The sequence below is a fragment of the Erinaceus europaeus genome, chromosome 8 (assembly GCF_950295315.1).
Source record: "Erinaceus europaeus chromosome 8, mEriEur2.1, whole genome shotgun sequence".
NCBI lineage: Eukaryota > Metazoa > Chordata > Mammalia > Eulipotyphla > Erinaceidae > Erinaceus > Erinaceus europaeus.
In genome coordinates, this window is record NC_080169.1 from 115071766 (window position 1) to 115093774 (window position 22009).

The 22009-nt window shown below is 52.3% G+C and overlaps 1 protein-coding gene across 3 annotated transcripts; it reads left to right on the top strand.

Moving 5' to 3' along the window:
- Positions 1-218: 218 nt before the first annotated feature.
- On the top strand, positions 219-21962 carry EPHB6 (EPH receptor B6). Of its 3 annotated transcripts, XM_060196736.1 has the most exons (18): positions 229-739; positions 12046-12114; positions 12348-12550; positions 12884-12948; positions 13827-14607; positions 15771-15926; positions 16153-16488; positions 16658-16782; positions 16935-17097; positions 17262-17376; positions 17545-17597; positions 18088-18207; positions 18333-18580; positions 18794-18967; positions 20066-20215; positions 21063-21259; positions 21380-21535; positions 21680-21962. In XM_060196736.1, the coding sequence occupies exons 3-18, from the start codon at positions 12451-12453 to the stop codon at positions 21786-21788; spliced, it is 3048 nt and encodes a 1015-aa protein (XP_060052719.1). In that variant the 5' UTR covers positions 229-739; positions 12046-12114; positions 12348-12450; the 3' UTR covers positions 21789-21962. The 3 variants fall into 3 exon arrangements, with proteins under 3 accessions (XP_060052720.1, XP_060052721.1, XP_060052719.1); XM_060196737.1 differs by lacking the exon at positions 20066-20215 and having other exon boundaries at positions 219-739; XM_060196738.1 differs by lacking the exon at positions 15771-15926 and having other exon boundaries at positions 226-739.
- Positions 21963-22009: the final 47 nt, after the last annotated feature.

The window sequence follows — 22009 nt, forward strand, 5'->3', positions numbered from 1 at the left end:
GAGCAGAGCTGCGTACGGACCCCAGTCACTCCTCCTCCTCAAAGCCCCACCCAGATGTGCCCACCCCCACCCCCAGATTCTTGCATTTGTCTTTCCCTTTACGTACGCCCCCCCCCCCCCCGACTCCACCCCAGCTCCCTGCTTTTGCAGCTTTTTCAGATCCTCAGCTCCCGCCCACCGGAGTTCAAACCTGAGTAGGAACTGCAACAGTGGGTTGGAGTTCTGGAGTTGAACCCCAGAGGCAAGGCGGGGAGAGGGAGCGCATAGGGACCCCTTGCGCCCCCTGGGGGTGCCCCCCACGGGGAACACCTCCTCCCAACCAGGCCCCCAGAGGAGGGGCTGCACCCCACACACAGCAGCGCACGGGGAAGCCCAGGGGTCCCTCTACCCGCTCCTCGGAAGAGGGAGCTGGGAGCAGGCGGGGGGCGGGGGGCGGCTGGAGGGCCGGAGGGGGGCGGGCCGGCGGGGAGGGGCGCTCAGGGGGCGGGCCGGCCGCGCTTGCTCCTGCCGCCGCTCCCCAGCAGAGCAGCTGGCGGCGGGACCCGCGAGAGAGCAGCGGAGCGCGCAGACTGTGAGCCCCTCCCCGTGCGACGCCCCCCACCCCAGCGCCACCCCGGCCGCCCTCCACCCTCGCGGCGCCCAGCAGACCAGGGCGGACTGGGGAGCTGGGACCCCGGAGCCGAGCGCCAGCTCCGGGCCTGGGGGGCGCAGACCTGCGGAGCCTACGGCCCACGGGAAGGTGAGCCCAGGGACTGGGAGTGGGGGGTCGCAGCCCCTGTCAGGGGTGGGGAGCAGGGTGCCTGGGGACGCAGGGACAGGGGATGCAAAAGTGTGGGGGGGGGGAGATCCCTGCTGGCAAGGTCTCTGCAGATCTGGGAATGCAGGAGGGATCGGAGGGGGGCGGCTCAGGAGACAGTATTGATTGCATCTCTCCAAGGCTTGAGTGTGGTTCTGGGAGGGGGCAGAACTGGCGCCCTCGTTCCTTAGGATCAGCTATCGCTGACACCCCCACTATGCTGTAATTGCTACAGGGACACCCCCCTCTCAGGCGCTGCTGAGTTGGGGTCCTGAGTTAGGGCTCCTCACTTCAGGGCAGCTTCCCAGCCTTTGGAAAAACATGGCTCACCTCCCCAATTCTCCCTAATCCCAGGGGGAGCTGGGAGAAGCAAGGAGCTCCACCCCACACCTGACCCCCCCCACATCCATCCAACTCCCACCCTCCAGCCCTTTGCCAGATGTCAGCCTGCTCCTCTCCATGACCCCCAAGTTGCAGCTACCCACCCCATCCAGTGTTTGCTGTGGCCCCAGCTCCACACCCTCTCTTCACCTCTGGGTGTTTAGCCTTACCTGCCCCCCCCCCCCCCAGTCTTGGCTGTCTGGCACCCTCTCTCCTCCCATCCCCAGGGGAGCTGGCCTGGGCCCAGAGCAGTCTGATGTTGTAATGTCCCTGGCAGTGCCCAGAGAAAGAGGCTGCTGGGCCTGCTGCCAATCAGTTAACCCGGGTCCTCCACCTGCCAGGAGAACTTGACTCAGGCGCTGGAGGGAGGGAGAGAGAGAGACTGACTGGCTGGTTGGTGACTGGGACCTTTGGTGTTGTTCAGGCCATTTGCTTCCTTTAGAGCAAAAACTGGGATTTTCAGGACTAGCAGGAGGAGGGTGTGTGTGGAGCCCCACCGGTGGTTCCTTCGTTCAGGGTGCAGGTGGAGAGCTGGCAATGACTGTTGTGGCCCTAGCAAGCCTGACTGTAACAGGCAGTGGTCCCCAGGCTCCTAGAGAGCAGGACTCGCCCTCCTCTGAGTCAGCGCTGCTCCCCACCACCCCCTCTCCTGCCTGCTTGCCTGCCTGTGGGGCTCCAGGCCCTGTGTCATCTTTGTCACTTGGAGGGTTTGATCAGCCTTGGGGTTTCTCCTTTCTCTGCTTACCCTTCTCTCTCTCAGCACAGGTGCTTCTGCAGAATGAAGTTGCCAGGCTGAGCAAGGGTGGAGAAGGGAAGGACCCAGGGGTGGGAAGGGAGCTGCCACGAGGAGGGAGCATTTCCAGATCTGGATGGATCTGCACACATGTACAAGTACACACGCTCTCTCACTTACTCCTCCTGCTCCACACCCACCTCCACCTCCTTCCCATTCCCATAGAGACACTCTCCCAGACCTTAGCCCTCCAGGGCTCTCTTCCACTTATATCTCATGCACATCAGCGCCCAGCATTCCAACACCCTCCCTGGTGTCCTTTCCCAGAACCACTCATGTCCCAGTCAGTGCAGTGCCTGAGTGGCTCCTTGGAAGTGGCTGCCTGTCCAGACCCAGACACAGCCTGCATGCTAAAAACCTCCCCCACTGCACAGCCAAGGAGTGGGAGTCACGGTCGCCTGCATTGTGGGGCTCTAGGGGGACGTGCTGACAGGCTGGTGGCCTCCAGGGGGACACAGGACTGTCCTCTGCTAGGTAATCTCCAAATTGGCATCTCCAGTCTGGCCAGCAAGGGCTGGAAGCCCAAGAGGTACAGCTAGCCACTCCCCACCTCTCCCCATGTGGCCTAGATGAGGCAGCACAATCCCCTTGGAGTCCTGTTCAAGGAGGGAGGTCAGAGCTGAAAGAGAGAGGGAGAAAGGGAGAGAGGGAGAGGGGGAAAGTGGGAGAGGGAGAGAGGGAGAGGGGGAAAGGGGGAGAGGGAGAGAGGGGGAGAGAGGGAGAGAGGGAGAGAGAGAGAGAGAGCTAGAGCCACTGAGACTATATCCAAGGCTAGGATTAAAGGGCAGAGGCTGCAGCATTAGGCTAGCAGGATTATGCTGGAATTTCCTGGGCGTTTTAACAGCTGCAGAACAAGACTCAGGTCAGGACCTGTGGCACTGACCCCTCCCACGCTGACCCCATGGCTAACAGGTGTGCAGACCAGCTAAGCAGCCACACCAGCCAGATGACCATTGGCCCCTTGGCTCCCGGGGACTTTCCAGGGGCCCCATTAGCCTGTTCTGCCTCATGAATCTTCCTGCCTGGGCTCACTGGGCAGCCTTGCCTTTCATCAAGATTACCCCCAGTGTACAGCTCCCCAGACCTTTTTTTTCCTTTGAAGTTCCAGCCTCTTGCATGACTTGCTGGAACCTCTTGGGAGGAAAGGACCTTAAAGAAAACCCAGGCTGAGAATCCTTTTGCTCTTAACTGTTGACATTATTTCATTCCTTCATATGCCTTATTCTTTCTGCCTCTATCGAGGGTTCCTTCTTGCCCATGAACATTTCTAGATATTTCCAGAAAACATCTGGGGGTGGGGGGAGAAGGGGGGAAAATGTCAACTTAGTCTATACTAGTTGGGGCTTTCCAAATATTTTCCTTTTCTTGTTTAGTTAAGGTTGAGCAGAGATGTTTATTTTTAATGATAAAAAAATAATGATATGGTGCTTAAGACAAGAAAAAAAAATTCAGATCTCTGTAAGACAAAGTTAATAACTCCCCACCTACCATCCTCCTCTTTAGCCTCCTACAGTAACCAATTTTGACGGCCTAATATATCTTCTGCCATTCCTTCCTCTCAGCTTACTTGGCTTATATCATTTAATTTTTAAACATTTACTTGGTGAATTGAGATGCCTGAGCTATATTGAGTCAGCTCAGCTTGTTCATGAAATAATTGTTTCATGAACATTTTTCAATCTGAGCCCAGTTAATGTTTAAAATTCTTGCCTCTCTGTCTACTCACGTAATTTATTTCGGAACCTTTCCGATTTGATACACAACAGAATTTACATGTTCCAATGTGTGAGTTAAGGCCTTACATATCTTTCATCTCTGCCAGTTTCTGAGGGAAGATAGATAGATAGAGAGATAGATAGATAGATAGATAGATAGAAAGAAATGATAACCCCTGTTATATTTCTGTAGACCAAAGACATGGTCTCAGGGCTTGTGGATGTGGTGTCGAAAATACATACAGTGAAATATCCAGAAAAGGGAACTGAGAACATAAAACAGGAAGTCAGAGGATGTGCAGTTTCTGTCACATAGAACTTTGTCTAATCAGTCTCATTTTCTGAGCTGTCATGGTGCAGGCATATTTTCTGCTGCTTTTCGTGGTTTGTATTTTTAAAAACCATTTGCGCATCTGAAATTTGAGTGTTTTCCTGACTGAGATAAGTTTTCTGCTCTCTCAACGTAGATGCCCAACCCTGGCTGAGTCCATTCATGAGCTGGAAGAGGGGGCTCACCATGAGGACAGAGACCCAGTACCTGGACTTACAGAGATCACTGCCTCTCTTTGTGGCGATAGGGGTGTGCTTAACTGCTCCTGAGACACCCTCTAAAACAAAATGAAAAAAAAAAAAGGTCCAAGTCCTCAGCCATTGAAATCACCTTTGAAAAAATCGAATTCCATGTCCTGTGTGTTTAGAATTCCAGGCAGGAGGCCTAGTCTAGCAGCATGTTCTTGTCACCTATATCCCAGTCTTTGAAACGTGTCTCAAAGGAGTCTGCACTCTGCAGTGGTAGGAATTAATTGACAGCAATTTATTCCATATTTTAATAAAGTCTCCTCTTTCCTGACTTTTATTGCTGCAAGAGAAGCTCTATAGGGGCCGGGGGCGGTGGCACACCTAGTACTGAGCACACATAGTACTAAGTGCAAGGACTCAAACAAGGATCTGGGTTTGAGCCCCCACTTCCCACCTGTGGGGAGTAGCTTCACAAGCAGTGAAGCAGGTCTGCAGGTATCTCTTTCTCTCCCTCTCCCCTTTCAGTTTCTCCCTGTCCTAACAAAAAAAAAAAAAAAGGAAAAATGGCCAGGAAGAGCAGTGGATTTGGAGTGCTGGCACCGAACCCCAGTGATAAGCCTGGATGCAGAGAGAGAGAGAGAGAGAGAGAGAGAGAGAGAGATGGCACACCTGGTTAAGTGCACATGTTGCAATGTACAAGGTCCCAGGTTCAAGCCCCTGGTCCCCACCTGCAGGGGAAAAGTGGTGAAGCAGGGCTGCAGGCATCTCTCTGTCTCTCTCTGGATCACTCCCTTCCCTTTCTATTTCTGGCTGTCTCTATTCATTAAATAAAGACAACAAAAAGATTAAAGAGGGAGAGAGAGTAGCTCTTGGATTCTTTAAGTATTTTAAAAATTAAAGGACTTGATTTACCTGGCTGATCTAACCTTCAGTTTCACTCCATCCTTTTTTTTTTTTTTTTCAATTTTTCTATAGAAAGTTGGTTCTCCCCTTCAGTTTTCTTCACCTGAATCTTAAAGAGCCTCCTCACATTATGAAAAGGACACTTGTGGCTACTTTGACATCCTCGACCATTTCTTTTTTAATCAGTATTTTTGTTCTTAGTCCAGTCTCCCAATAATTTCTGAAGTGGCAATTCACATGTAATGTCTGCATCATTTTCTTTCCCTCTGAACTCTCTTGAGAACAGAAGCTGAATGAATAGTGCCAGCACATAGCACAGTTGCTTTGTTCTTCCTTGGGTCTTCAGAAGGGAGGCCAGCCAGCCTCATGTTGTCATCAGCATGCCCTGTTGCCATCACCAGTGACTATGCTGCTAGTGTTACCATCCAAACAAATACTTTGCCATCCCCCAACTTCTAGAATGTTCCATACTGCCCAGCTGATTTTATCTGTAGTGCACCTTTCCTCTTGTCTGTCTTCTCCAAGAAGTCCACTGAGACACATTAGAAGTGTTTTCATTATTCCACCTCCGTGATTATTCATCCTGTTACAAGTTTGAGGGGGTGTAGGGGAAACTGTGCTTATAGTTTCTTCTTTGTATAGATTCCAGAGTCCATCCATATTCCATCTGAAAGAGACTATTTTAAAGAATCTTTGTGGGGAGATGGCATAATAGCCTCCATTGTTTAAAGACTTTGCGCTGGCATTTTCAGTTCCCCACAGTAGCCTTGCTAAAAGCTTAGTGACTCCGGACAGAATCTCGATGAGTTTGATGTGTCAAACCATTGAGAGCTGGAGGGAGAATACCTACTTCGTAAACTACTCCGGGGCATTTATCAAGCAGCTGTCTGTAACAGAATGATGCCTTTACTTCGTGACCTCCCTGTTCTTTGAGGCATTAACTGATATATTTAGTCTTCTTCCTTTGCATGATTGGAGAATGAGCCCAGGCTCTGGTGTCCACTGCTCCTGGCAGCCATTTTTTCCCATTGTTTTCAGTGGGTAATGCAGAGAGAAATTGAGAGAGGAAGGGGAGATAGAGAGGAACAGAGAAAGACAGGTGCAGAACTGCTTCACCACTTATAAAGTGACCTGCCTATAGGTGGGGCTTGAACCAGGATTCTTCTGCAGGTCTTGCACTTCATGCTATGTGTGCTTAACCAGGTGTGCCACCACCCGGCCCCAGTGATACTACCATCAAGAGACTTTGCTGAGGGAGTTGGGGGGTAGCACAGTGGGTTAAGTGCACATGGTGCAAAGCATAAGGACTGGTGTAGGGATCCCAGTTCGAGCCCCTGGCTCCCCGTCTCCAGGGGCAGTCCCTTCACAGGCAATGAGGCAGGTCTGTAGGTGTCTATCTTTCTCTCCCCCTCTGTCTTGCCCATCTCTCTCCATTTCTCTCTGTCCTATCCAACAATGATAACATCAATAACAACAACAATAACAATTAAAACAATAAAAAAAACAAGAGCAACAAAAGGGAAAATAAATATAAAAAAGAGACTTTGCTGAGTCTTTTAATTGTAGAGGGAGGAGGAGAAACACCTTAGCACTGCCTCACCACCCAGGGAATTTCCCTAAAGTTGCTCCCCTGATCCTCCCATGTGGATTGAACCCAGTAAAATTCATTCTCTACTGAATGAACTATCTATCTCCTGGGGCCAAAGCATTTATGTAATCAGTGGATGGTTCTTGTTGCATTTGGGACAGTATTTGCAAAGAGATCGATTTTCCATGTAGAAATACCTCACCTCAGTTTCATTGAGAAGTCATGTGTGTAAGTTTAAGAGATAGAACAGGGTGATTTAGGAATGCTTATACTTTGCCTTCCTGTGGCACCAGATGACTAGTTCACAAAGAAGGGGACACATGGATGAGAAATGCACTCTGACTGGCTGATGCCCTGTGAACAGTAGCACCTGCACATAGAGAAACCCTGCTTTTGTATGATACCCTCCTTCATTGAACCTTAAGCATCATTGAACCTTAGTATTTGTTTGTTTGTTTGTGTTGTTTTGTTTTTACCTCCAGGTTTCTTACTAGGGCTAGGTGCCTGCACATTGAATCACAGTTCCAAGGGCCCATTTTTCCCCCTCTTTCTATTTTTTCAATTATATTTGATAGGAGAGAGAGAGAGAGAGAGAAATTGAGATTGAGATGGAAAGAAGGAAGGATGAAATAGAGGAAGAGAGAAAGATGGACACATGCAGACCTGCTTCACTGCTTGTGAAGCATCCCCCTGAAGGTGGGGAGTGAGGAGTGAGGGGACTCGAACCCAGGTCCCAGTGCATGGTACTATGTGTGCTTAACTATGTATGCCACTGCCTGCCCCTGCCCCCATCCCCAACCCCCAAAGTATCACTGAAGGTTTTGCCTCATAGTCTGGCCAGTATTGCCAGGCACAGATCAACAGATATCAAATGGTGATTTTTCATTTTATCAAAGTTAAATTGGGATTCATTGTTTAGATTGCAGTTTCCTAGGGAGATCTGCAGAGAGCCAGAGGGAAGCAGGATCCTCTGGGGTCCTGGGGCCACAGAGAGCCAGGGGGAGCAGGATCTGATGGGCTCCCAGCTGATCTTCCTTCTATTCTCCATCCTGTCTTTTGAGCAGTGCACCTCTTCCCCATAGAAGTGAGTGTCAAATCTGCAGCTCTTCCCCAAGCCACACCCACAGACCTTTCAGACTGAGGCAGCAGGGGAAGAGAGAGGCCACCACAAATCTCTAGCCCAGCAATTGAAGAAGATGTCAGCCTGTGTGTCCTCCTGTGACCTCCCACGCCTCCAGCTCAGGTGCTGTGAGCTAAAGAAATCCATGCTTCTGAAGCCTGGGGGTGGGTCACATAGAGGACAGCTTATCACATTGTCCCAAGAAATCCTTTGGATGCCTGAACATTTTTATATTTTATTTTACTAAGCACTTCCTGTAGACAGGTGTAAAGGCAATCCTAATGAATATTGAACTTGCAGCAGGGGAGATATCTGGGTAGGGGGTGTGCAGGACTTTCCTGCCTGAGGCTCTGGTTGGATGACTAGGTCTCTGCATGTGCTACAGTGATGTTCAGGCCTTTCTCTCTCCCTTCCTCCCTCCCTCCCCCTGTCTCCCTCTCTCCTCTCTCTCTCCCTCCCTCCCGTCTCCCCCATTCTTTCCCTCTCCTCTCCCTCTCCCTCTCCCTCTCACCTCTCTCTTTCCTCTCTTTCCCTTTCTCCCTCTCTCTCCCTCTCCTCTCTCTCCTTGAGTCCCCTCTCTCCTCTCTTTCCTTCTCTCCTTCTCTCTCTATTCATCTCTTTCCTCTCTCTCTCCCTCACTGTCTCCTCTTTCTTTCTCTCCCTTTCCTCTCTTCCTCCCTCTCTTTCTCTTTTCCTCTGTCCTCTCTCACAGTAAACTTGCTCTCGCATTTAAGTGATATAAATTTATTTATACTTATTTATTTATTTGTTTATGCGTCCAGGGTTACTGCTGGGGCTTGATGCCTGCACCATGAATCCACTGCTCCTGGAGGCCATTTTTTTCCCTTTTATTGCCCTTGTTGTTTATCATTGTTGTTACTGTTATTATTATTGTCATTGCTGTTGTTGTTGGATAGGGCAATGAGAAATGGAGAGAGGAGGGGAAGTCAGAGGCGGAGAGAAAGATAGACACCTCTAGACCTGCTTCACTGCTTGTGAAGCAACCCCCCTGCAGGTGGGGAGCTGGGGGCTCGAACCTGGATCCTTAGCTGGTCCTTGCACTTCACGCCATGCGCACTTAGCCCACTGTGCTATCACCTGGTCCCCAAAATTTAAAAAGTGTGTAAGTTGGAAAGATAATATTCATTTGAAATTTTATCTTAGTGGTCCAGGAGGTGGCACAGTGGATAAAGCATTGGACTCTCAAGCATGAGGTGATGAGTTCAATCTAGGGGAGCACATGTTACCAGAAAGATGTCTGGTTCTTTTTCTCTCTCCTCCTATCTTTCTCATTAATAAATAAATAGAATGTTTAAAAAAATTGCTTTAAAAGTTCAGAAGTGGGGGCCAGGTGGCAGTGCGCCTGGTTAAGCACACACACTACAGTGTGCAAGGACTGGGGTTTAAAGCCCCTAGTCCTCACCTGCAGGGGGAAAACATCACAAGTGGTGAAGCAGGGCTGCAGGTGTCTGTCTCTCTCCCTCCCCACCTCCTCCTTCCCTCTCAGTTTCTCTCTGTCTTCATCCAATAATAAATGAATAGAATTTTTTAAAAAATATATAAATACATTAGTTAAAAATATTAGAATGAGAGTAGGTCTCCCCTGCACTAGCTTTCCTCTGCTCCTTTCCTCCTGAGTTTTTTTTTTTTTGCCCTGTATAAAGACTCTGTTTTCATACACACACACACACACACACACACACACACACGAGCATATATTCATGTTCGTTTTAAGCGTCAGAGGATATGGTTTACTGTTCTACACTGTACTGTGTATAGTTGGAAATTATTTCTTTATTCGGACATAAACGATAGCCTTTGTTCTTTTTTTAAGTCATGGTTTAGTTTTTTTTAAAAAATATTTTATTAGTGATTTACTATTGATTAACAAGGGGTAAGATAACATAGGTGCAATTCCATTCAGTTCCCACCACCAGAGTTCTGTGTCCCATCCCCTCCATTGGAAGCTTCTCTAGTCTTTATCCCACAGGGAGTACAGACCAAAATTCTTTATAGGATGCAGAAAGTGAAAGGTCTGGTTTTTATAATCGCTTCTCTGCTGGACATGGGCATTGGCAGGTGGATCCATACCCTCAGCCTGTTTCTATCTTTCCCTAGTTACCCAGGGCTCTGGAGAGGTGAGGCTCCATGACACATGGGTGAGGTTACCTACCCAGGGAAGTTAGGATGGTGTCATAGTAGCATCTGCAGCTTGATGATTGAAAGGCTGTCAAATATAAAGCAGGACAATTTGTGTAATAAACAGGAGCCCCCAGGTAGAAACAGAACAGATGAGGTGTTAGGGGTCTTCGTGTGGGAAGAAGCTAAGAAGTTTACTTTAGGTATGTTCCAAGGGGCTCATGACCTTAGTAATTTTTTCCTGAGCTTGACAACTAACGTGCAAGAATATTGTCTGGGAAGATGGTGTCAGAATTTAGAATAAGACTTAATATTTTAATCATCTTCCTATAGACAGCTGATTTATAGCCTTTTCCCCTACACCCAGGTCTTCTGTAAATATCCTTACTCAGACATCCACATAGTCGGACCTGAAAGACAAATGATTAGACCTTGGTAGATATTGCCTGCTGCCTTTCTAAGGGGGCTATGATGAGGAGACCCCGTTTCTTCACCCCTTTCTTCAACTCAGCCTATGATTAATCTCAGAGGACAGACTAGCATGTCACTTGTTGTAGTTTCTATCTGCCTTCTGTTCCTTGTGAGCCAGTGAGAAGCATCTTTTTATCTACCTCAGGTAAATATTTCCACTTTGTTTTTTTGCCTCCAGGGTTATTGCTGGGACTCAGTGCCTGCACTACGAATCTACTGCTCCTAGAGGCAATTTTTTTCCCTTTTGTTGCCCTGGTTGTTTTGTTTTTTATCATTGTTGTAGTTATTATTGATGTTATTGTTAGCTAGGACAGAGAGAAATGGAGAGAGGATGGGAAGACAGAGGGGGAGAGAAAGACAGACACCTGCAGACCTGCTTCACCGCCTGTGAAGTGACTCCCCTGCAGGTGGGGAGCCAGGGGCTCGAACTGGGATCCTTGTGCTGGTGCTTGTGCTTTGCACCACCTGTGCTTAACCCTCTGCGCTACTGCTGGACTCCCACGTTTCCACTTCCTAAGCATCAGGGGAGAGGAACTCACGCCTTATTTGGAGAGGGCTTTTGCTGAAACAGCATCTCCATGCTTAGATTCCTCTCTGCATCTGTCAGTCCACATACCCTGTCTCATCACCACCCCTCTTTCCCGCACTTCTTCTTGCTTCACTGACTCTGAAATGTCTAGAGCATTCAAGTCTGATGGAGTTTGGAGGATTTGGAGAGGGAGACCTTGTGTGTTCCCAGGGAAGAAGTAACTTCTTATAAAAATATTTATTTATCTCACCTGCAGGGAGAAAGCTTTGCAAGTGGTGAAGCAGTATCGTAGGTATCTATCTTTGTCCTGCTCTATCGCCTTTTTCTTCCCACTCAGTTTCTGGCTGTCTATACAATAAATAAAAAAAGACAATATCAAAAATATTTTTTAAATATTTCTGAAAGGGGGTGTAGGTGATGGCACATCCATTACTATGTGCAAGGAATTAGGCTCGAGCCTCCTCTCCCCACCTGCATGGGGGGAACATTTCACAAGCAGTGAAGCAGGTCTGTGGTGTCTTCTCTTTCTCTCTTCCTATCTCCCTCTCCTCTCTCAATTTATTCCTGTCCTATAAAAAAAAAAAAGAAAGAAAGAAAGAAAAGGAAAAAATGGCACCCTGGAGTAGTGGACTTCTAGTGCCAGCACTTCTTCTTCTTCTAGCGTTTGCCCTTCTTCCGTAGCCAGTCAACAGCATCAGGTTGAAAGCTGTCAGGAGCTGCTTGTTGCTGGCTTTGAAAGTGACTGGGATCCATGTGGATTCAGTCGGCTAGGAAGGATCGTCAGTTTCCCCAATGAATGGGTACTCACGGGACGCACCACGAGAAGGTCGATCCAATGCATCCCAGTGCCAGTACTGAGTCCCAGTAATAAGCCTGGTGGCAATGAAAAAATAAATATTTATTTTTATGAAAGAGAGAAAGACAGACACCAGAAGACTACTCAGTTCAGGCTTATGTAGTGCCAGGAGACAGAACCTGGCAGCTCAGGCATGTGAGCCTTGTGCAGGAATACTGAGCTATCTCCTTACCGCAAGAAGTAGCTTCCAGTCTCTCTGTTTGTAATGAATAGAATCTCCTGGCTTCTAATACAGGGAAACTGTAGGAGGAAGAGAGGAGAGTAAATGAAGACAAAGGACTGGAGTCCCTCCTTCCAGAAAACGGTAAGATTGACAGGGCTGTGCTGTGCTTGGAGAAGCAGTGAGAAATGAATGCCCACAGAAGGGATACCCCATGGGAAATAGGGAGGACCCCAGACAGTGGACTTTGTATGGCTCCCTGCTGGCTGTGGGTACTGGGGTTGTAGCTGCAGGAGGTGTAGGGGGCATGAGAACAAGGTAGGGGGAGTCATGTTGCTTCTTCCCATCAACCTCTCTGGTTCTGTGTGTCTCCCTAGGAAACGCAGGTGCCTGCTGACCCCCAGTGTTGCAAAGAAGCAGCTCCATCTGGGAGCAGGGGGCCAGCTAGGGCAATGGTGGCACCATCCCAGAAAATGCCCCATGGCTGCTGAGGGGGCTGCCTGGTCAGGGAGCAGAGTGGCGGGCATGGTGCGTGGTCTATGGGTCCTGGTGCTAGCATCCTCAGGTCTGGCTCTGGAAGGTAAGAGGAAAGGGAAGAGAGAGCAAGAGCCCCTGCCTGCTCTCTAGGTGGGAAACCTGGTGTGTGTGTGTGTGTGTGTGTGTGTGTGTGTGTGTGTGTGTGTGTGTGTGTGTGTTGTGTTGGTGGTGGTGTGTGTGTTGGTGGTGGTGGTCAGGAAACTCAGACCTGACTAAAACATCTAAAGGTGGAGAGAGGAATGGGGCGACTTGCCTGGAAAGGACTTGTCTAGATTTACTGACCATCCAGTGGGCCATGGATAGAACTGTGCTTTTCTAGGGTAGGGAGTGCGGGTGTTTGGGGTCCTGGGCACTGAGTGCTCTTTCTTTTCTCTAGAAGTGTTGCTGGACACCACGGGAGAGACCTCTGAGATTGGCTGGCTCACTTACCCACCAGGTGGGGTGAGTGCCTTTCTGGATGCATCACCCCCTCAGAACCCCCAGTCACACACACACACACACACACACACACACACACACACACACACACACACACACAGCATGCAGCTGGGCGGGAAGCCCTGGGCTGAGACTGATGGGGTAGAGTCCTTCCTTGGGGCCTGTGGCTCACCAGGTAGAGCACATACCTTATCACCCTCAAGAACCTGGATTCAAACCCTTCATAAGTGGTGGCATAGCACTGTATCTCTCTCCATCCCCTCTATTTCTCTCTTTCTCTCTCTCCTGTCAAAGTAAAGAAAAGAAAAAAATGGAGGGAGGGGGCATGCACCCACTGGAGAATATGTGTTACAATGCTCAATGACTTGAGTTCAAGTCTCCAGTCCCCACCTGGAGGTGGAGGGTGGGGGAGAAGGGAAAGAAGGGCTGTGGGTGTCTTCATTTATTTGTTTTACCAGTGCACTGCTCAGCTCTGTCTAATGGTGGTACCGGGCATTGAACCTGCGACCTGGGAGCCACAGGCTTGAGAATCTGTTTGCCTAACCATTATGCTATCTTCCTGACCCAGATGTCTTTATCTACCCCTTCCCCTCTGAATTTCTCCGCCTCTAAAAACAAATACTATGTAATAAGAGAAAGGAGAAAGAGATCACCTGTTCAGTGCAGCCCAGAGCCCAACCATAACCCTAGTAGCAAAACAAACAAACCAACCCCTCCCTCTATGCTCCAGATCCCAGACTCCCCTCAGAGGGGATGAAGCACCCAGCTGGGTGCAGTCTTTTGACTCTCCTTGGCTGAGCCATGTCCCTTCCCCCATCCCTCTCAGTGCATGCCTCCCCCACCCCACCCTAACTGCATCCCCCCCTCCCCTGCCGGCCCAGTGGGATGAAGTGAGCGTCCTGGACGACCAGCGCCGCCTGACCCGCACCTTCGAGGCATGCCACGTGGCGGGCCCCCCCGCCGGCACCCCGCAGGACAACTGGCTGCAGACGCACTTCGTGGAGCGCGGGGGCGCCCAGCGCGCCCATATCCGCCTGCACTTCTCCGTGCGCGCTTGTTCCAGCCTGGGGGTGGCGGGGGGCACCTGCCGAGAGACCTTCACCCTCTATTACCGCCAAGCCGAAGAGCCAGACGGCCCTGACCGCGCCGCAGCCGCCTGGCACCTCAAACGCTGGACCAAGGTGGACACGATTGCGGCGGACGAGAGCTTCCCCGCCTCCGCCTCCTCCTCCTCTTCCTCCTCTGGGGCCTGGGCGGCGGGGCCCCGCGGGGCCGGGGCGCGGGCCGGGCTGCAGCTCAATGTCAAGGAGCGCAGCTTCGGGCCGCTCACGCAGCGCGGCTTCTACGTGGCCTTCCAGGACACCGGGGCCTGCCTGGCACTCGTGGCCGTCAAGCTCTTCTCCTACGCCTGCCCCTCGGTGCTGCGCGCCTTCGCCTCCTTCCCGGAGACTCAGGCCAGCGGGGCTGGGGGCGCCTCCCTGGTGGCTGCTGCGGGCACCTGCGTGGCTCATGCGGAGCCGGATGAAGAGGGAGGGGGCCTCCAGGCCGGGGGCGGCCCACCCAGGCTGCACTGCAACGGGGAGGGCAGGTGGATGGTGGCCGTGGGGGGCTGCCGCTGCCAGCCGGGACACCAGCCTGCGCGGGGAGACAAGATCTGCCAAGGTGATGCCAAGGGGACAGAACAGAGAAAAACCAACCGGGAGAGGAAGGGGAGATAAGAGAGACAGGGAGGCAGACCCGCAGACCTGGCCTGTCTCCTACAAAGAGAGCCAGTTACGTTTCAGGGAGATGAACATTTATTGGGGGGGGAAGGACAGAAAAGAAAGTACAAGCTATGTAGGCATGTAGACCCCAGAGAGAGAGAGAGAGAGAGAGATGTAGGCTCCAGAGCAAAGGGCAGGACCTGGACCTTCAGGGGGATGTGCTTCAGCCTTTGTCTTCAGGTGTTCTCTGCCTCCATCTGCTGATAGTGGCCTGTGAAGTCTGGGAGGCCTGGCCTCTGGCGCCTTCTCCAGGCTTCCTGCAGAGTGAAGGGGAAGGGGTGCTGTTTTCACCAAGCTGCCCTCCAACTGTGAGATACCACCTCCCCACCAACCCACACACATTCACCCCCATTCCCTGCACCTAGCACCATCTCTGCTCTCTCCTAGCCAAACAGCCCCCTGTCCCCTCAGACTTCACCCTCTGCCTCCCTGGTTAGGTATTTGTTTTAGGAAAAGACTAGTGTTTTTCCCAGTTTGATTTTTCCAAGAGTGTGTGTACACACACACACACACACACACACACACACACACACGTTCTCATCTGAAATGTATAGAACTTACTGGAATCTTCCTTTAACAAGCAGCAAGGGTTGCAGGGCTGACAAACGATGGTGCTGAAAAGGAGCAAAAATCCCAGGATATCTTGGGGTGGGATTTTGTTTGTTCCCATGTGCCATCTGGGAGGGCAGAGACATGTCAGAGCCTGGGGCCAGGAGTTGGATGATGAGGGATGGGCTGGACACCCCCCCTCCGCCCCCCCATCCCCCACAACACACCCACATGTGGTGCTTCGCCTGTGTCAGTGTGTAGTCATCACTGCACCTTGCTTTTTCTACTACCTGAAATGTAGTTCCAGCCCCGTGAGAAGGCAGAAGCCATCCCTTCCTCCTCCAGGGAAGGAAAGAGGAAAAAGAAGGGGTGGAGGGTTAGTTGGGAGGGGAGTTGAAAGAGGAGCCAGTCTAGGAGAACAAAAAGAGTGGGGCGCTCCGTTGTTTTTGCAGGTACGTAGGAGTCTCTGAAGGGGAGTGAACACACTGACCCCTCACCCTTTTCTCTCCCTAGCTTGCCCTGGGGGGTCTTACAAGGCTTCCGCTGGGAATGCCCCCTGCTTGCCCTGCCCCGCCCACAGCCACGCCCCTGACCCCGCGGCCCCAGTCTGCCCCTGCCTGGAGGGCTTCTACCGTGCTAGTGCGGACCCTCCGGAGGCCCCCTGCACTGGTGAGCCCCCTCAACCCCATTTCCCAAGGAATGGAAGTGAGGCTGGGAGCTGGGTCTCACAGCCCCCCACACCTTCCTTTCTGGGGGTGGGGGTGGGGGCTGGGCTGCATTTGTAGTGACTTGTGTTTCTCCTCGCCCCTGTCTCTGTATCCCCGCCCCCCTTCTGCTTGTCTCCCCCCAACCTGTTTTCTGCCACACCCGCTTCCTACCTGTGCACATCTCCCAGGCCCGCCTTCTGCCCCCAGAGAGCTGTGGTTCGAGGTGCAAGGCTCGGCTCTCATGCTCCACTGGCGTCTGCCCCAGGAGCTGGGGGGTCGGGGGGACCTGCTCTTCAATGTCGTGTGCAAGGAATGCGGGGATCCTCAGGAGCCATGTCGCCGCTGCAGGGACGAGGTCCACTTCGACCCCCGCCAGCGAGGCTTGACAGAGAGCCGCGTGCTGGTCGGGGGTCTCCGGGCGCATGTACCCTACATTCTGGAGGTGCAGGCGGTCAACGGGGTGTCCGAGCTCAGCCCAGACGCTCCACAGGCCGCAGCCATCAATGTTAGCACCAGCCACGAAGGTGAGACCACCCCCTGGAGAACCACAGCTCTCCTCCTTGTAGCCCTGCCCTGTGCACCAACCCACCTGCTGCTCCCCCCAATCCTGCTCAAGCCCCACCCTTCCACTCTCTCCCTGGGCTGAGCTCTGGGGTCCCCAAAAGCCACCACCACTGACCCTCTGCACCCCAGTTCCCTCGGCAGTCCCAGCCCTGCACCAGGTGAGCCGGGCTGCAGACAGCATCACGGTGTCCTGGCCACAGCCTGACCAGACCAATGGGAACATTCTGGATTATCAGCTGCGCTACTATGATCAGGTGGGGTGGGGTAGGGGAGCACTAGGAAGCAGAAGCGGGTAGAGCTTGCTCAAAAGGGGCTGGAATGTCAGGGGAGAAGTGGCTGCCCTGTGGGGTCCTGGGTGGGATGTAGGCAGCATGGAGCCAGTTTTAACAGCCTCTTTCACCCCCAGGCAGAAGATGAGTCTCGCTCCTTCACAGTGACCAGCGAGACCAACACAGCCACTGTGACCCAACTGAGCCCAGGACACATCTATGGCTTTCAGGTTCGAGCTCGGACAGCTGCAGGCCATGGCCCCTATGGGGCCAAGGTCTACTTCCAGACGCTGCCTCAAGGTGAGGGAGACCCCCCCAAAGAGGGAGTGTCCTAGGAGGAGAGTGAGGAGAGGCCCAGGGACCACCCAGGCCTTGCCCCCACCCCGAAGCACCTGTGGACCACAGAGGGTGCACACTCTGACAGATGGCTGAGGAAGTCACCTGTCACTCTGACGGTTCCCCAGGTGAGGCATCTGCCCAGCTTCCGGAGAGACTGTCCCTGGTCATCGGTTCAATTCTGGGGGTGCTGGCCTTCCTCCTGCTGGCAGCCATCACTGTGCTGGCTCTTGTGTTTCAAAGGTGAGACTCCAGTGCTACCTGTTCTCCTCACACCCTGAGAGTCCACAGAAGAAAACCCAATGCACTTCTCTGCCAGCACAGCCCTTCCCTGGTGACCCTAGGATCACCAGGACCCCCACTCCCTGGGACATGGAGGTGGGAGGGTTATTCTTGGTTTCTGTCTCGCAGGAAACGTCGAGGGACAGGGTACAGGGAGCAGCTGCAGCAGTACAGCAGCCCAGGTGAGTGGAGGGTCATCCAGATAAAGAATTCATGGGGGGTGGGGCGGTGACTGGCGACAGTGCATTTGGTTAAGCACACATACCACCCTGCATAAAAAGCCCCTGCTCCTTAACCTGTAGTGGAGAAGCTTCATGAGTGATGAAGCAGCTGTGCAGATGTCTCTCTCTTTTTCTCTCCTCTATCTCCCCTCCCTTCTCAATTTCTCTGTCCTATCCAAAAAAAAAAGGAAAAAAATGGAAAAAATGGCTTCTGGGAGTGGTGGGTTTAAAGTGGTGGCACTGAGCCCCAATGGTAACTCTAGCAACCGTAAAATAATAATAGTAATAATAAGGAAGGAAGAAAGTTACCTGGGGATCCAGGCAAGGCTGGGCTGCCCCATCCTCCCCCAAACTTCAGGGTAGCTTCTTGGCATTTGTCTTTGCAAGTCCAAGGTATGTGCTCAGCTCTGCCTGCCTCCCTTACGGTGAATACCACTCCATCCTCCACCAGGACTGGGGGTCAAGTATTACATTGATCCCTCCACATATGAGGATCCTTACCAAGCCCTCAGAGAATTCACCCGGGAGGTGGACCCCACTTACATCAAGATTGAAGAGGTCATTGGGACAGGTACTCCGGGGTCCAGGGAGCCTGGGAGGGTGAGGACTTAGTGTCCCCAACCTCATATTCACTGTGATTCCAGTTTCTTGTGGGCCTCCCTTGCCCATGCACAGTCCTTTTCTCTGTTGTCCCAGGCTCCTTTGGGGAAGTCCGCCGGGGCCGGCTGCAGCCCAGGGGCCGCCGGGAGCAGGCTGTGGCCATCCAGGCCCTGTGGGCGGGGGGCGCAGAGAACCTGCAGATGACCTTCCTTGGCCAGGCAGCTGTGCTTGGCCAGTTCCAGCATCCCAACATCCTGCGGCTGGAGGGCGTGGTCACCAAGAGCCGACCCCTCATGGTGCTGACTGAGCTCATGGAGCTGGGCCCCCTGGACAGCTTCCTCAGGGTCAGTCTGCCCAGGTGATGGCCGGGACAGAGAGAGCACGGGCCCTGGGTCTGAGACTGATGGTGATCCCCTGTTCCTGCATCCCATCTCCCTCCCTCAGTCTCCCTCTTTCCCTGGCGCCCCCACTGCCCCACTCTCACAGCCCTCGCCCTCTCCTGCCTAGTGTCTGTGTTCTTTCTTGACCTCTGTCCCTTGTCTGCCCGCCATCCCCAGCAGCGGGAGGGCCAGTTCAGCAGCCTGCAGTTGGTGGCCATGCAGCGGGGCGTGGCAGCCGCCATGCAGTACCTGGCTAGCTTCGCCTTTGTGCACCGGGCACTGTCTGCCCACAGCGTGCTGGTCAACAGCCACCTGGTATGCAAGGTGGCCCGTCTTGGACACGGCCCTCAGGTGAGGCAGTCTGGGGGGGCCTTCCAGGTGGAAGGGGGCTGCAGGAGATATAAGGGGCTCAGACCTTGAACCCTGGAGGATGCTTAGGGAACCCAACTATAGGCCTGGGGCAAGGCAGAAAGTCTACAAACATCCTCTGCCCCCCTCCACATACATAATGTGGAGGTTCCCCAGAGAGCCTGCAAGCAGACCAGCTTTGCACCTGGCTTATTTCTCTGTACCCTATCTTTCCTACTAATTTATTTTTTAACGTTCTATTTATTTATGAAGAGAGATAGATGTCAGAGTACTGCTCAGCTATGATTTATGCTGGTGCTGGGAATTGAACCTGGGGCCTAGGAGCCTCAGGCATGAACATCTTTTTGTATGACTTAGGCTGTCTTCCCCAGTCCTTAGTTTTATTGCAACTAGGGTTGTCACTGGGGCTTACTGCCTGCATGATGAATTCACAGCTCCTGGTGGTCATTGTTTCTTTTCCTTTCTCTCTCTCTCTCTCTCTCTCTCTCTCTCTCTCTCCACTTTTTTGGATAGGACAGAGAAATTGAGAGAGGAGGGGGAGATAGAAAGGGGGAGAGAAAGATAGACACCTGCAGACCTGCTTCACTGCTTGTGAAGCGACCTCTCTGCAGGTGGGGAGCCGGGAATTCAAACCAGGATCCTTCCACCGGTCCTTGCACTTTGTACTATGTCTGCCAACCCTGGTGTGCCACCGCCCACTCACCCCCTCTCTTTGTCTCTCGTTTTTCATTTGATAGAGACAGAGAAATTGAGAGGGGAGGGGGAGATAGAGGAGAGAGAGACAGAGAGACACCTGCAGCACTGCCTCACTATTTATGAAGCACCTCCCCACAGTTGGGGAGACTGGGGTCTTGAACCGGGGTCCTTGTGCAGGGTAATGTGTGTACTCTGTGGTGTTTGCCACCACCTGAACCCCTTCCCCAGCTTTGCAATAGTCAAATTCAACCAAAGGGTTTGTTTTCGGGGGATTCATTAAGAAGCTGGGTGTGGAATCCCTCACCCCTCAGACAGTGTCTGGGACAGGGTCCTTGATAGTTCCCCCCCCCCCCTCTTTCTCTCTGTCCCCATGCTCTGCTGCAGGTTCCAGGCTGCCTGCTTCGCTGGGCGGCCCCAGAAGTCATCCTGCATGGAAAACACTCAACAGCCAGTGACGTCTGGAGCTTTGGGGTCATGATGTGGGAAGTGATGAGTTACGGGGAGCGGCCCTACTGGGACATGAGTGACCAGGAGGTGGGCTCGCACACAGGGGCCACTGACTTCCCAGGAGGTGGGCTCCCCACACAGGGGCCACTGACTCCCCACCCTCAGACCTTCCAGCCTGAGACCCCATTCCTCGAATCCCCTCCCATGCTCAGATGACCTGATTTCTTCCCCCATGTTTTTATTTTATGAATGATTTAATACTGATTTACAAAAATGTAAGATAAGCGGTATAATTCCACACCATTCCCACCACCAGAGTTCTGTGTCCCCATTCCCTCAATTGAAACTGAAGTAGTTCTCCTAAGGTTTTATATATATCCACTTAGAAAAGAAGAAAAGGCAGGACCATACAATAAATGGCCCTGCTTTATATATAAATTCATTATAAAATAAGTTTATATATATATATATATATATATATATATACACATTTATTATTCTATGGTTCTGCCTTCTCTTCCTTTCTAAGTCACACTTACACACATATTACTACTTCCAAATTCTTTCCTTTTTTTTCCATTTCTCTCTCTGGGTCCTGGTGGAATTGGATCTCAGAGTCCCCTGGTCATCTTCCTCTAATATGTCTCTTCATCTGGGAGGATGGATCAAAGTTCTTTATGAGGTGCAGAAGATGGAGGTTCTGGATTCTGTAATTTCTTGGACATAGGCTTTGGCAGGTTACCCCAGCCTGTTTCTATCTTTCCCTAGTGGGGTAGGGCTCTGGAGAGGTGAGTCTTTAGGATACATTGGTGAGGTTATCTGTCCAGGGCCTTTCCCGTGTTTTTAACTTCCTTCCACCCCCTGTATGTCCTCCTTTGCCCTTTTGACAGCTTCCCCTCACCATTTCCCTTCCCTGACCCTCCCCCCCACCCAGGTCCTCACTGCAATCGAGCAGGAGTTCCGCCTGCCCCCACCTCCAGGCTGCCCTCCTGGACTGCACCTACTGATGCTGGACACCTGGCAGAAGGACCGGGCCCAGCGGCCTCACTTTGACCAGCTGGTGGCTGCTTTTGACAAGATGATTCGCAAGCCAGACACTCTGCAGGCTGCCGGGGCCCCTGGGGAGGACAGGTGTGCTGGCACTAGGGGGCTAGAGCATGGGCACAGAGGGGGGAGGTCCGTACAAACCCAGTAGAAGACTGCGGAGAAAGGCCTCTGACTGGGCTGCATCCCACTCCCTGTCCTCCTTAGACCTTCACAGGCCCTTCTGAACCCCGTGACCTTGGACTTCTTGTCTCTGGACTCACCCCAGGCCTGGCTCTCGGCCATTGGGCTAGACTGCTACAGGGACAACTTCGCCAAGTCCGGCCTGTGCACCTTCAGTGATGTAGCCCAGCTGAGCCTGGAGTAAGCCTGGAGGGGCCTGGGACGGCGGGTGGGGTCCCCCCTCACCCCACCCTCCCCAGCCCTAAGTCAGGGCTTTTGAGTGCTTGGGATCTCAGAGCTGCCTATTCAGAATCTGACCTGCTACTCCCCAACCCCATCTGCTAGAGACCTGCCCACCCTGGGCATCACCCTGGCTGGCCACCAGAAGAAGCTTCTGCACAACGTCCAGCTCCTTCAACAGCATCTGCGGCCACCAGGCTCCATAGAGGTCTGAGCCCTGGGCAGGACAGACAGACGCTGGGACAGACTATGCCCTGAATCTGGATGCAGGGACATGGACACAGCAGCCAACCCCCCCCTGGCCTCTCTCTCCCTCCTGGATTTTTTTCCTTCCTCTGCCCTTCCACACCCTGCCTCAATATTAAAGGGAATCCCTGGGACTTTGCAAGTCTGGGTGTAGCAAACCCTCCTTCTGGGAAAGGGCTGGGAGGAGGA